Source organism: Oncorhynchus nerka, linkage group LG10 (assembly GCF_034236695.1).
Source record: "Oncorhynchus nerka isolate Pitt River linkage group LG10, Oner_Uvic_2.0, whole genome shotgun sequence".
In the NCBI taxonomy this organism is placed as follows: domain Eukaryota; kingdom Metazoa; phylum Chordata; class Actinopteri; order Salmoniformes; family Salmonidae; genus Oncorhynchus; species Oncorhynchus nerka.
In genome coordinates, this window is record NC_088405.1 from 43,773,543 (window position 1) to 43,787,968 (window position 14,426).

At 41.5% G+C, this 14,426-nt stretch overlaps 1 protein-coding gene across 4 annotated transcripts in view; it reads left to right on the forward strand.

Moving 5' to 3' along the window:
* Nucleotides 1–14,426, forward strand: part of LOC115135366 (serum response factor-like) — a 73,103-nt gene that overhangs the window by 50,768 nt on the left and 7,909 nt on the right. For all 4 annotated transcript variants that reach the window (XM_029669995.2, XM_029669994.2, XM_029669997.2 and 1 more), the window contains exons 3-4: nt 5,303–5,540; nt 13,815–13,976. In XM_029669995.2, the coding sequence (XP_029525855.1) occupies nt 5,303–5,540; nt 13,815–13,976 (400 nt within the window). The remainder of the gene's footprint in view (nt 1–5,302; nt 5,541–13,814; nt 13,977–14,426) is intronic.

Consider the following 14,426-nt stretch of genomic DNA (forward strand, 5'->3'; position numbering starts at 1 on the left):
TACCACTCTCTCCCAAAATACATCATCCAGGAGGATCCTCTTGGTGGGGCTGTCCATATCGGCAGACTGTGATATGACCATATCTTAGAGAGACTCCTTCCCCTCCAGGAGACTGTCAAACATGATGACAACACCACCCCAATGGGTGTTGCTGGGCAGCTTCAATCTGGTGCTCTTATTCTTCTCACTTTGCTTGTTGAGGTAGATTGCTGCTATAACATGATGACCCTTCACATACCAAACCACTTCCTTGGCTCTCTTGTAGAGTGTATTCATTATTTTCAGTCCATGATGTCCTTGAGGAGCAAATTCAATGCGTGAGCAGCACAACCAATGGGTGTGATGTGATGGTAGGACTCCTCCACTTTAGACCAAGCAGCCTTCATGTTCGCAGCATTGTCTGTCACCAGTGCAAATAACTTCTGTGGCCCAAGGTCATTGATGACTGCCTTTAACTCATCTGCAATGTAGAGACCGGTGTGTCTGCTATCCCTTGTGTCTGTGCTCCTGTAGAATACTGGTTGAGGGGTGGATATGTAGTTTAATTATTCCTTGTCCACGAACATTCGACCATGCATCAGAGATGATTGCAATACAGTCTGCTTTCTCCATGATTTGCTTGACCTTCACTTGAACTCTGTTGAACTCTGCATCCAGCAAATGAGTAAATAAAGCATGTCTGGTTGGAAGGGTATATGCTGGGCAAAGAACATTCAGAAATCTCTTCCAATAAACATTGCCTGTGAGCATCAGAGGTGAACCAGTTGCATACACAGCTTGTGCAAGACATTCATCAGCAATTCTCTGGCTACGTTCCTCCATTGAGTCAAAAAAACTTCTGATTCCAGGAGGACCATGAGCTGTTGCTATCGATAAGGTGTCTGATTCATCATTTTCGCCTTGAATAGAAGTAGAGGGACTTTTGTCAGAGGTTGCTTGTTGTAAGCGCTGAGGGAACTTTATGCACTTGGCCAGATGATTCTGCATCTTTGTTGCATTCTTCATATGATTTGGCACAGTATTTGCAAATGTGCACAGCTTTTACATTAGCTGCAGTGAAATGTCCCCACACATCAGATAGTGCCCGTGGCATTTTCCTATAAAGATTAGAAGAAAAAACACATACAATTCCATGTACAGATAAATAGTTAAGCAGTTAGATTAAACAACTCCTTTGTAAGATAAATGTTTTAAAATGAAACATGTATGGAAACAGGTGAATTAACACTCAGGAGGCTCAAGCAAGATAAAACCCACATGGTAGCAAAAACTAACAGAAATTGTTAACATGTTAGAAATTATTTAAACACACTTTGCTGTAGGCTACTATTTACTTGTTAACAAAAAATAATGTATGTCGTATCTAATATATTCACCCCACGCAGTATTGTAATCAAAACTTACAAGAAAGCATTTAGTCCTTGGCTCAGATAGTGTAGTAGTGTGGGCTCAATGGCATCTCATTAGTGTGGAACATCTGGTCGAAAAGCATTAAACATGTATGGCAATTTAGCTAGTTAGCTTGCACTTGCTAGCTAATTTGTCCTATTTAGCTAGCTTGCTGTTGCTAGCTAATTTGTCCTGGGATATAAACATTGAGTTATTTTACCTGAAATGCACAAGGTCCTCTACTCCATTTAATCCACACACAAAATGGCCAACCGAATCGTTTCTAGTCATCTCTCCTCTTTCCAGGCTTTTTCATCTCTGAACTTATATGGTGATCACTTTCATAGTATTACCACGACAACCGGCAAAACAGTTCGTCTTTCAATCAACCACGTGGGTATAACCAATGAGGAGATGGCACGTGGGTACCTGCTTCTATAAACCAATGAGGACATGGGAGAGGCAGGACTTGCAGCGCGTTCTGCGTCAGAAATAGAAAGGACTTCTATTTTAGCCCTTGGCATCGCAGACGCTCTTTGGCCCAATAATTGAATAACATGGATTTGTTCATTTATTTTGCGACACTCCTGCACACGACTTGTCCGGTCTGGTCAGCATGTTATGTGTATCCCACAAAAAAGGTTCACTGTTATAAGCTAACTTTTTTTATGATTTTAAACAAAATTCCCAAAAGTCCTGGACTTAACTTCCCATGGAAAATTCCCGGAGAATTTCCGATCCTTTGCAACCCGAGCTATGTCTCTCTCTCTCTCTCTCTCTCTCTCTCTCTCTCTCTGCCCTGTAATATACTAGCGTGCAGAGGGTGTACTTGTACATTTAGCTGCCTCAAGCTACAGAAACAGATGATGGGCTCTGCCCTATGGACTGTTCTGGCTCCTCCAAGGCTACTTCTCTCTGTTGTTGTTAGCTGCTGAGGTGGACTATCATGCACAACATTGCTTCTCCAGGCCGGAGGGTAGAACTGCTAAGGGAACTAACTAAGATGACTTGTTTGGAAACAATTACACTGAACAAAAATATAAATGCAACAATTTCTAAGATTTTACTTCAACCACATACTGAATAAAAGGTCTGAATACTTATGTATTGTGTCTACAAACCGGACATGCTGTGGGGATGTTTATATACTCCATCACTCTCCTTCTTGGTCAAATAGCCCTTCCACATCCTGGAGGTGTGATGTGTAATTTTTTTTTTTAAAACAAATGATAGTCGCACTACGCGCGAATCAGATGGGATGGCGTATCACTGCAGAATGCTGTGGTAGCCATGCTGGTTACGTGTGCCTTGAATTCTAAATAAATCACTGATGGGTCACCAGCAAAGCACCCCTACACCATCACACATCCTCCTCAATGCTTCACAGTGGGAACCACACATGAGGAGATCATCCGTTCAGTTATTCTGCGTCTCACAAAAACACGGCGGTTAGAACCAAAAATCTCACATCTGGACTCATCAGACCAAAGGATAGATTTCCACCGGTCTAATGTCCATTGCTCGTGTTTCTTGGCCCAAGCAAGTCTCTTCTTCTTATTGGTGACCTTTTAATAGGCCTGATTCACACAGTCTCCTCTGAACAGTTGATGTTGAGATGTGTCTTACTTGAACTCTGAAGCATTTATTTGGGCTGCAATTTCTGAGGTTGGTAACTCTAACTTATCCTCTGCAGCAGAGGTAACTCTGGGTTTTCCTTTCCTGTGTCGGTCCCCTTGAGAGCCAGTTTCATCATAGTGCTTGATGGTTTTTGCGACTGCACTTTAAGAAACTTTCAAAGTAATTGAAATGTTCCAAATTGACTGACCTTCATGTCTTTTAAAGTAATGATGGACTGTCATTTCTCTTTGCTTATTTGAGATGTTCTTGCCATAATATGGACTTGGAAAAAGGCCATCTTCTGTATACCACCCCTACCTTGTCACAACACAACTGATTGGCTCAAACGCATTAAGAAGGAAAGAATTTCCACAAATTAACTTTTAACAAGACATACCTGTTAATTGACCTCCTTGACCTGGAATGCATTTCAATCTCATGAAGCTGGTTGAGAGAAAAGCTGTCATCAAGGGAAAGGGTGGCTACTTTGAAGAATCACAAATATGAAATATATTTTGAGTTGTTTCAAACTTTTTGGGGGTTTACTTCATGAGTCCATGTGTGTTGTTTGATAATTTGTATGTATTCACTATTATTATACAATGTACAAAATAGTACAAATAAAACTCTGGAATGAGTAGGTGTGTCCAAACTATGGTGTGTGTGTGTGTGTGTGTGTGTGTACAGTCCCTTCGGGAAGTATTCAGACCCCTTTTTCCACATTGTTACGTTACAGCCATTTTCTAAAATGTCTAAATAGTTTTTCTTCTCTTATCAATAGACACAATAGCCCATAATGACAAAGCAAAACGTTTTTTTATTTTATTTTGCAAATGTATTACAAATAAAAACTGATATCACATTTACTTAAGTATTGAGACCCTTTACTCAATACTTTGTTGAAGCACCTTTGGCAGCGATTACAGCCTCGAGTCTTCTTGGGTATGGCTACAACCTTGGCACACCTGTAGTTTGGGAGTTCCCCTCTCTGCAGATCCTCTTGAGCTCTGTCCGGTTGGATGAGGAGCGTTGCTGCACAGCTTTTTTCAGGTCACTCCAGAGATGTTCTATTGGGTTGAAGTCTGGGCTCTGGCTGGGCCACTCAAGGACATTCAGAGACTTGTCCCGAAGCCAATCCCGAGTCATCTTTGCTGTGTCCTCAGGGTTGTTGTCCTGTTGGAAGGTGAACCTTCGCCCCAGTCTGAGGTCCTGAGCACTTTGGAGCAAGTTTTCATCAAGGATCTCTCTGTACTTTGCTCCGTTCATCTTTCCCTCGATCCTAACTAGTCTCCCAGTCCCTGCAGCTGAAACATCCCCACAGCATGATGCTGCCACCACCATGCTTCACCGTAGGGATGGTGCCAAGTATCCTCCAGAAGTGACGCTTGGCATTCAGGCCAAAAGGTTCAATCTTGGTTTTGTCAGACCAAAGAATCTTGTTTCTCATGGTCTGAGTCCTTTAGGTGCCTTTTTGGCAAACTCCACGCGGGCTGTCGTGCCTTTTACTGAGAAGTGGCTTCCATCTGGCCACTCTACCATAAACGCCTGATTTGGTGGCGTGCTGCAGAGATGGTTGTCCTTCTGGAAGGTGCTCCCATCTCCACAGAGGAACCCTGGAGCTCTGTCCGAGTGACCATTGGGTTGGTCACCTCCTTGACCAAGGACCTTCTCACCCGATTGATCAATTTGGATGGAAGGCCAGCTCTAGGAAGAGTCTTGGTGTTTCCAAAGTTTTCCATTTAAGAATGATGGAGGCCACTGTGTTCTTGGGGACCTTCCCCAGATCTGTGCCTCGACACAATCCTGTTTGGGAGCTCCACGGACAATTCCTTCGACCTCATGGCTTGTTTTTTTTCTCTGACATCCACTGTCAACTGTGGTTCCTTATATTGACAGATGTGTGCCTTTCCAAATCATGTCCCAAACAATTGAATTTACCACAGGTTGACTCCAATCAAGTTGTAGAACATCAAGGATGATCAATGGAAACAGGATGCACCTGAGCTCAATTTCTAGTCTTATAAGCAAAGAGTTTGAATACTCATGTAAAAAGGTATTTGTTTGGTTATGAACGTCCTCTCTACCCCACTGGCTCTAGTGAATGGTGCTGCCTTGGAGTAAGGTTTGTGGAATAAAATATTTATGTGACTCACTCAACATGATATGATTTGTTAGTAAGTTGTTTTTTGTCCAGCGTATAAGAGCCCAAAATCCCCCAAAATAATAAAATCTGTTGAATGCATGAATCTTGCTATTTTGACAGCCACACTAATGCATATTGTTTGTCCTTCCCCAGGACCAGCTAAAGCCTGCGTTTACAGTGGCCAGCCTCCCGGGCACCACCAGTACCCACGCACTTACGGCACCCACCACATCCACCACCATGCAGGTTAGCAGCGGGCCCTCCTTCCCCATCACCAACTACCTGGCTCCCATCTCCGCTAGCAGCAACGTCAACGGCACAGTCCTCAAGACCACCGGTGCCTCCGGAGGGCAGGTCATGCAGCTGCCCAGCGGCTTTACCTTCATGTCAGGTACCTACAGCAGGAGAGACACTGGCCTTTATGCTATGCTATACTATAATGTAATTAAGCAATAAGGCCTGAGTGGGTGTGGCATATTGGCAATTATAAACTGTGTGGTTCGAGCCCTGAATGCTGATTGGCTGACAGCTATGGTATATCAGACCGTATACCACGGGTATGACAAAACATTTATTTTTACTGCCCTAATTACCTTGGTAAGTAGTTTATAATAGCAATAAGGAACCTCTGGGGTTTGGCCGATATACCATGGCTAAGGGCTGTGTCCAGGAACTCTGCAATGCGTTGTGCGTAAGAACAGCCCATAGCCGTGGTATATTGGCCATATACCACACCCCCTCGTGCCTTATTGCTTAATTATACCTGTTCTTAGCCACGACGTGAAGTGGGATACCTTATCGCCCCAACAATTGTATATGCATCGGTTGAAGCTCAATGTTAAATTCAAATCTCCCTACCATCATATCTAAGCCAATATGTCACCAATGTCGAGGAAATTTCCAAAATCGACTTGATTGGAAGAACACAAATTCTCCGCTTCTCGTCATGATCCGTCCTGCCATTACTGAGAATCACTATACCAGATTTTTGACAGGGTCGATAGCATTAGGGTCATCAGACAATTGTTTTGCCCAAACCTAGCTCAAATTCTAGAAGTGGGATTAAAACCAGGCTACAGCATCCATAAGGTGACAATTAGACTTGAATACGTTTGTCGGTTCAAAAGTTTTTATTACATTTATAATTTTTAGCTCTCGTGGACATTTCAGACCAACAATGTGTTACTTTTTTATAGCATTTCTGACAATGCTAACATATTTTCAGCCGAATCTCAGAGTTCTAAAACCGGGACCAACAACTTGGTTGCTGCACAACAGCTGCTAGTAGCAGCTGTAGCTAGCTAACACCAGTAGAAGAGAAGCAAGCTACAAGCAAATGAGACTAGATAGCTAGGTATATTTTGCTATGGAAGGTTTTTCATATGGCTGAAGTCATCTGTGTAAATTAAATCAGAGCACAAACAAATAAGCTAGCGAACGTCCTTGGCTGCTAGCCAGTAGTTACAAGCCAACGAAACTCTACTATAGCTGTATAGATCGTGCACCAACCACAACTCAATGTTGACAATATATCCTAGCTAGCTGTGGTACATTCTTCCATAAAGCTTCGCTGTCTAGCTAAGTAAAGTTTATAGTCAACACCAAACACTTAACTTATAAAACATGGAATAGGCATTGCTCATCAAGCTACTCCGGCATGATCCAGTCAAACTGGCTAGATAGCCTCCACTTTTCTGGGAAGGCTTTCCACTATTAGTGTGGAAAAGCCTTCCCAGATTTATCTGTTGGACTGCCAGATGGTGAAGTGTGATTCATCACTCCAGAGAATGCGTTTCCACTGTTCCAGAGTCCAATGGCGGCGAGCTTTACACCACTTCAGCCTACACTTGCCATTATGCATGGTGATTTGTAGGCTTGTGCGCAGCTGCGCGGCCATGTAAACCCATTTCATGAACCACCCGACGAACAGTTCTTGTCCTGACGTTGCTTCCAGAGGCAGTTTGTGACTCGGTAGTGAGTGTTGCAACCGAGAACAGACGATTTTTCTGCGCTTCAGCACTCTGCGTTCCCATTCTGTCAGCTTGTGTGGCCTACCACTTGACGATTGAGGCATTGTTGGTCCTAGACGTTTCCACTTCACAATAACAGCAATTATAGTTGACCGGGATAGCTCTAGCAGGGCATACATTTTGCAAACTGACTTGTTGGGAAGGTGGCATCCTATGATGTTGCCACATTGAAAGTCACTGAGCTTCTCAGTACGGGCTATTCTACTGCATGGCTGTGTGCTCGATGTTATACATCTGTCAGCAATGGGTGTGGCTGAAATAGCCAAATCACTGATTTTCCAAATGTTAAAGTTTGGGTCCTTTTATGTTCTGAATGAAAGGTAAAAAAAAAGTATTTTCAGGAAGTTTAAAATGTGTTTTACGAACGTTGAAAATACTTATTTTCCGTATGTTGATATTGGGTTAATTTTCAGTTCTGAATGAATGTTAAATACTTTCTCTAAATGTATTTAAAAAAATAAATAATTATACCCCGTTTTCTCCCCAATTTTCGTGAGATCCAATTGTCCCATTGCTGCAACTCCCTTACAGACTCAGGAGAAGCGAAGGTCGAGAGCCGTGCGTCCTCCGAAACACAACCCAGCCAAGCAGAACTGCTTCTTGACACACTGCTCGCTTAACCCGGAAGCCAGCCGCAATGTGTCAGAGGAAACGCCGTACACCTGGCGACTGTGTCAGCGTGCATTGTACCCGGCCCGTCACAGGAGTCGCTAGTACACGATGGGATAAGAACATCCCTGCCGGCCAAACCCTCCTCTAACCCAGATGACGCTGGGCCAATTGTGCGCTGCCCCATGGGTCTCCCGGTCGCGGCTGGCTGCGACAAAGCCTGGACTCGAACCAGGATCTCTGGTGGCACAGCTAGCACTGCGATGCAGTGCCTAACACGGAACCCAAACTGGCTGCGCGCATACATTTATTTTGTCCCCCCACACCAAACGCGATCACGACACACAGGTTAGAATATCAAAACAAACTCTGAACTAATTACAGTGGGGCAAAAAAGTATTTACTCAGCCACCAATTGTGCAAGTTCTCCCACTTAAAATGATGAGAGAGGCCTGTAATTTGCATCATAGGTACACTTCAACTATGACAGACAAAATGAGAAAAAAAATCCAGAAAATCACATTGTAGGATTTTTAATGAATTTATTTGCAAATTATGGTGGAAAATAAGTATTTGGTCACCTACAAACAAGCAAGATTTCTGGCTCTCACAGACCTGTAACTTCTTCTTTAAGAGGCTCCTCTGTCCTCCACTCGTTACCTGTATTAATGGCACCTGTTTGAACTTGTTATCAGTATAAAAGACACCTGTCCACAACCTCAAACAGTCACACTCCAAACTCCACTTATGGCCAAGACCAAAGAGCTGTCAAAGGACACCAGAAACAAAACCGCTGTGAAGTATATATATTTTTTGTCTTACAGGGGCAGTGTTGTATTTTGAGATGGGCTTGAACAAGCTAAATAGCCAATATGCAGAGGGTAGCATAATTTGTCTGATTCTCTGTAATAATGTTATGGAAATAATAATGCATTTTATTTTGGAAAGTGGTTTCTTGCATCAAACAACAACATTTTCAGTCACCTCCTTGTCTGAAGGACAAGTAGATAAACAGGTAAATGTCAAGACCTGCATGTTTTTTTTTCTTCAAAAGTCTCATGGAATGTAGGTATACATTTAACTCCACACATTGGCTGCTACTGTAGGCTGAATGATATTACAGATTTTCCCGTGTTAAAATGAAATGGGATGCATTTTATCCATTGTTTTTTTATGGTAGGCCACTCTAGTAGGCCTACATTATGATCAAATAGCCACAGTAGCCTACTTGGCCACTGTTAAAACTAACTTTAAAAATAATAATACTACCAACCCACCCTCTTCGGAGGACAAATCTTTGAAAAAATGAAGAGAAAACAACCTAAATAATATCATAAGACCAGTCCTTTTTTTAATGTCTATTACATGCAAGTTATATTTCATGTTGTCCTCGTTATATCCTGTTGTATTCCCGACAAAAAAAAGGTAGAAGGAAAAAGGAACAGATTCTATTGACTGCAAGTAAAAATATGTCTTAGGCATCACACTGCCCATAAAGGAATACCCACGTTTAACATACAATCGACTCTGACACAGCCATGGCACGATAGCCAAAAATACATGCTGTACTGACAATCCAGAGTGAGTGAACCTGTAAAACCAACCCTCTCTCAACCCACACGCATTTTGTTTTTATTCCAGGGTTGTTGCTCTATCAAGGTAGCATTAATAGCCTATATAGAAATATATAATATACCTTTCTCTTACTTAGAGAAGTGCTTCCATAAGCCAGTTATTGTAATGTGCTACCGTTAACTTGAATCACTTTATCCCAGTGTTAACCAGCCCGCCACACACTAGAGACAACAACCCTGTTGACAATACCCAATCCATTTGCTGGTGTGTATCGGAACAATAATCATCATTTACATTTTTTACATTGAGATTTATTTTTTTAAATGTAAAAGGTTAATAACACCAATTATTTTAGGAGCATATTTTAGGAGCATATAGGCCTATTCATTATATAATCCTTTGTCCTAGCCCTATAATAAATCTATTCATATTTATTAAGTTTTATCTTAAAAGCGAATCGTTCCAATTCACATCGTCGAACAAGAGCCCCACTATAGAAAAGGGAAAGGAAAGGGGGTCTACCTAGTCAGTTGTACAACTGAATGCATTCAACTGAAATGTGTCTGCCACATTTAACCCAACCCCTCTGAATCAGAGAGGTGCGGGGGGCTGCCATAATTGACATCCACGTCTTCAGAGCCCGGGGAACAGTGGGCTAACTGCCTTGTTCAGGTCAGAACGACAGGTTTTTACCTTGTCAGGTCGGGGATATGATCCAGCAACTTCATAGTATACCCGACCTCTACAATTAGGCCATGTATCATATCAAACTAAAAAAACAACCTTGGTATTTCTAATGTATAATCTTCAAATTAAATAAATACAAATTCATAAAGAAAAAAGGTCATCCTAAACCTAATATTACGTCCATATAGTCCAAAATTCAATATTGCCTACATAGAAAAAGGCTAAGTTCATCATACCCATTCTGCATTACCATAAATCCAACTTTATTTGAAGTCCACGTTTCCATACTGCATGAATAAACATAAATTAAGTTGTTAATGTAAAAATGTTTGGGGTAAAAAACAAATGAATCCATATTTGTACTGTGTAATGCAGTGCAAATATGTATCGGGACTACTTCAACAACAGGAGGTAGCTATCACTCACAGCCACGTTGTAATCTTCCAAGTCCTTGAACATTTGGTTGTTTACATATACTTTATCGATCACTAGACGAACATTCTGCTTCTCTGCTTGGAGCCTTTTGATATTGGGGTACAGGGCATGTCGTCTCCACTATTTCATGGGGAAATGGTTCATTAATAGAGAATGGGGTGTTCTTCAATTCCCTACCCTGTGTTGTAACAAGGCAATTTTCATTTTGTAGTGGGTTAGCATAGCTACGATCAGAAGGGACCTTCCCTCTGCTCTGCCGCCGAAACGATGTGCCCTTGGTTTCCACCTGTTCGTCCATCATTTTGAGATTACGTTTCATGAACACCATGACTTTTTCCTCCGTTGACTGATAGTTTTTGTTTTCATCCTCCTTTATTCCCATTATAACAATATCATTTTCCATACTTCTGCTCTTTTAGATCAAGTAATTCGGCTTTCATTGTTTTATTGTCATACCGTAGCCTCTCTGTAGAGTCCACGGTAGTTTTCAATGTCTTATTATCCGCTCATATTTCTTCCATTTTATTACTGTAACCCATTCCTGTTTTTAAGACCTCAACCTCCCCCAGTAGCACAGGTAATATATCCAGTTTTATAACTGCTCACTCATACTTGTAAGCAATGCTATCTTCTGGAGGCAGAGTTATAAAAACGTCCCCTTCCATATCAAAATGCTGCTCAATAAATAGTTTGATTCTCTATATTATCCCGAATGCTTTTTTCATAGGTATCAGCTAATCCTCAATTTTTGTGATTTAAAACTTCTTAGGGCTGAGATCCCGTTAACGGGATCGATATGACAACAGCCAGTGAAAGTGCAGGGCGCCAAATTCAAAACAACAGAAATCTCATAATTAAAATTACTCAAACATGCAAGTATCTTATACCATTTTAAAGGTAATCTTGTTGTTAATCCCACCACAGTGTCTAATTTCAAATAGGCTTTACAGCGAAAGCACCACAAACGATTATGTTAGGTCAGAGCCAAGTCACAGAAAAACAGCCATTTATCCAGCCAAAGAGTGGAGTCACAAAAATCAGAAATAGAGAGAGAATTAATAACTAACCTTTGATCTTCATCAGATGACACTCATAGGACTTCATGTTACACAATACATGTATGTTTTGTTCGGTAAAGTTTATATTTATATCAAAAAATTGTATTATACATTGGCGCGTTAGGTTCAGTAGTTTCAAAAACATCCTGTAATTTTGCAGAGAGCCACATCAATTTCCATAAATACTCATAATAAACATTGATCAAAGATACAAGTGTTACACATGGAATTTTAGATCCACTTCTCCTTCATGCAACTGCTGTGTCAGATTTCAAAAAAGCTTTACGGAAAAAGCAAACCAATGCAATAATCTGAGTACGGCGCTCAGAGCCCAACAAGCCAAAAAGATATCCGCCATATTGTGCAGTCAACAGAAGTCAGAAATAACATTATAAATATTCACTTACCTTTGATCTTCATCAGAATGCACTCCCAGGAATCCCAGTTCCACAATAAATGTTTGATTTGTTCGATAATGTCCATCATTTATGTCCAAATGGCTACTTTTGTTAGTGTGTTTTGTAAAAAAAATCAAAGTCACGAAGCGCATTCACTAGGAGCAGAAGAAATGTCAAAAAGTTCCGTTACACTCCGTAGAAACATGTCAAACGATGTATAGAATCAATCTTTAGGATTTTTTTAACATAAATCTTTAATAATGTTCCAACCGGATAATTCCTTTGTCTTCAGAAAAGCAATGGAAAGGGAGCTACCTCTCATGAATGCGCGTGACCAGCTCGTGGCTGCTGGCAGACCTCTGACTCATTCCCCTCTATCATTCAGCCCCCCTTCAAAGGGGAAGCCTCAAACAAGTTTCTAAAGACGGTTGACATCTAGTGGAAGCTTTAGGAAGTGCAACATGACCAATATATCACAGTATCTTCAATAGGGGCTGAGTTGAAAATCGACCAACCTCAGATTTCCCACTTCCTGGTTGGATTTTTTCTCAGGTTTTTCGCCTGCCATATGAGTTCTGTTATACTCACAGACATCATTCAAACAGGTTTAGAAACTTCAGAATGTTTTCTATCCAAATATACTAATAATATGCATATATTAGCAACTGGGACTGAGGAGCAGGCTGTTTACTCTGGGCACCTTATTCATCCAAGCTACTCAATACTGCCCCCAGCCATAAGAAGTTAACTAATGGACAAGGGCCTACAACGCTGGTGTGGGTACATGGCGTGGGTACAGCCTCAGTGTTCACAGTAAACACGAGCTGGAAGTTGCACAGAATTTTCACAACATTCAAGTTTGCGCTTAGCAGACCTGTTTGGTTCTAGGGTATTTGAAAATAGTTTAAAATAGTATTTATAGGAAATTATTGAAATACTTCAAAATGTATTTGCTGATTTGGTTATTATTTAAAAATATATATAATTTGAAGAAAAAAAATACAAATACTTGATTAAGCATGTATTTGAACCCAGATCTGGTCCGTCAACATGATTTCAGTTTGAATAATCTTGCCAAGAATTCGAGGTGGTTCGTGGCAGTAGCGTGACTTGCGTTTCCACTTAAACAGTTGTTTATATTTTGCTGTGTTTCACATCTCCAGGAAGCCCTTTCAACTTGGTTATATTTGACATGTATTACAAAGCCCCAGTATCCACGAAGGGAACATCTACATCCAATGGGCTCATGCCTTTGATTTTCATTGTAGGAGAGGAATAATTAGGAGGTCCAACACAATGGCCATCCCCGAGTCGGCTGCCGATCTCTGCCTATAATTGGTCATGAATATTCAGTGAAGATTAGGCAGTTCAATTGTGAAATTATAATTTATTTTTAATTCATGGAGCCCCTGCTCAGAGTGTTTTGGAGCCAGATGTGCCCCTTGTAATAGGATTTGCTATATTGATATTAAAAGAGATCAAATTAGTACAGGAGGTCCAGGTCTACTAGTAAAAATTACCATCAATTTAAGACATGAAATGGTAGCTGCTGTTACAGCCATGTAATACTGGGAAATAACCACCTTAAAGCTTAAGAAGTCTTAGTTTGATTTAAATAAAGGTTAAAAAAAAGGTTAAAAAATGGTTCATGTAGTGGTGCAATCACTGACATTCTAAAGTATTGTTGTTGCCCTTGTTGTGATGTCTGCTTGTAGTGATAGTGTGGCTAACCGACTGAGTAGCGCAGAGATGTTGTTCTGGGTCCCGACGTAGCAGATCTTTGTCTCCGGCTCCCTTTCTCTCCCATTATGACAGCAGGCTGAATCTCTCTCTCACTCTAACTCACTCACTCATCCTTTTTTCCCTCCTGCAGCAGGCACTTCTCTCCCTCCCGGCACCCCCACCATTCCGCTCAGCCAGCTGCACCAGCACACCCTGGCCATCCCGGGACAGCGGGGCCAGAAGCTCACCGCATCACAACTGACACAGCAGGGCCAGCAGGCCGTCTTCCGATTCCCCGCTGCAGTCTCCCTAGGTCAGTCTGTCGAGAGAAAGAGTCTAGTCTGTGTCTGTTGAGAGACTAGTTTGTCTGTAGGTCGACAGAGACAAGTTTTCCCCTTCTTCTATTAATGGGTAAGCGGGCATCCCGGAGCTCTGTAAGGGAAGTTCCTGCCCCCAGTTGTTTTTTGAGATTCGCAGGATGATAAGGTTGGTGTCTTGTGGGCTTTATAAAACACATTGGGGGGGGGGATTGGGTATAGGTCTTGCTACATATTTCCATAAAGAACTGGTATTCATGTTTTATTGGTGTGGATGTTGTTAGTTATGGTCTGATTTGTGCTCTGGGGAAAAAGTTGGGAGGCTTGTCTGTCTGTCTGGCTGCAGAGGGGGATGTACAGTCGTGGCCAAAAGTTTTGAGAATGACACAAATATTAATTTCCACAAAGTTTGCTGCTTCAGTGTCTATAGATATTTTTGTCTGATG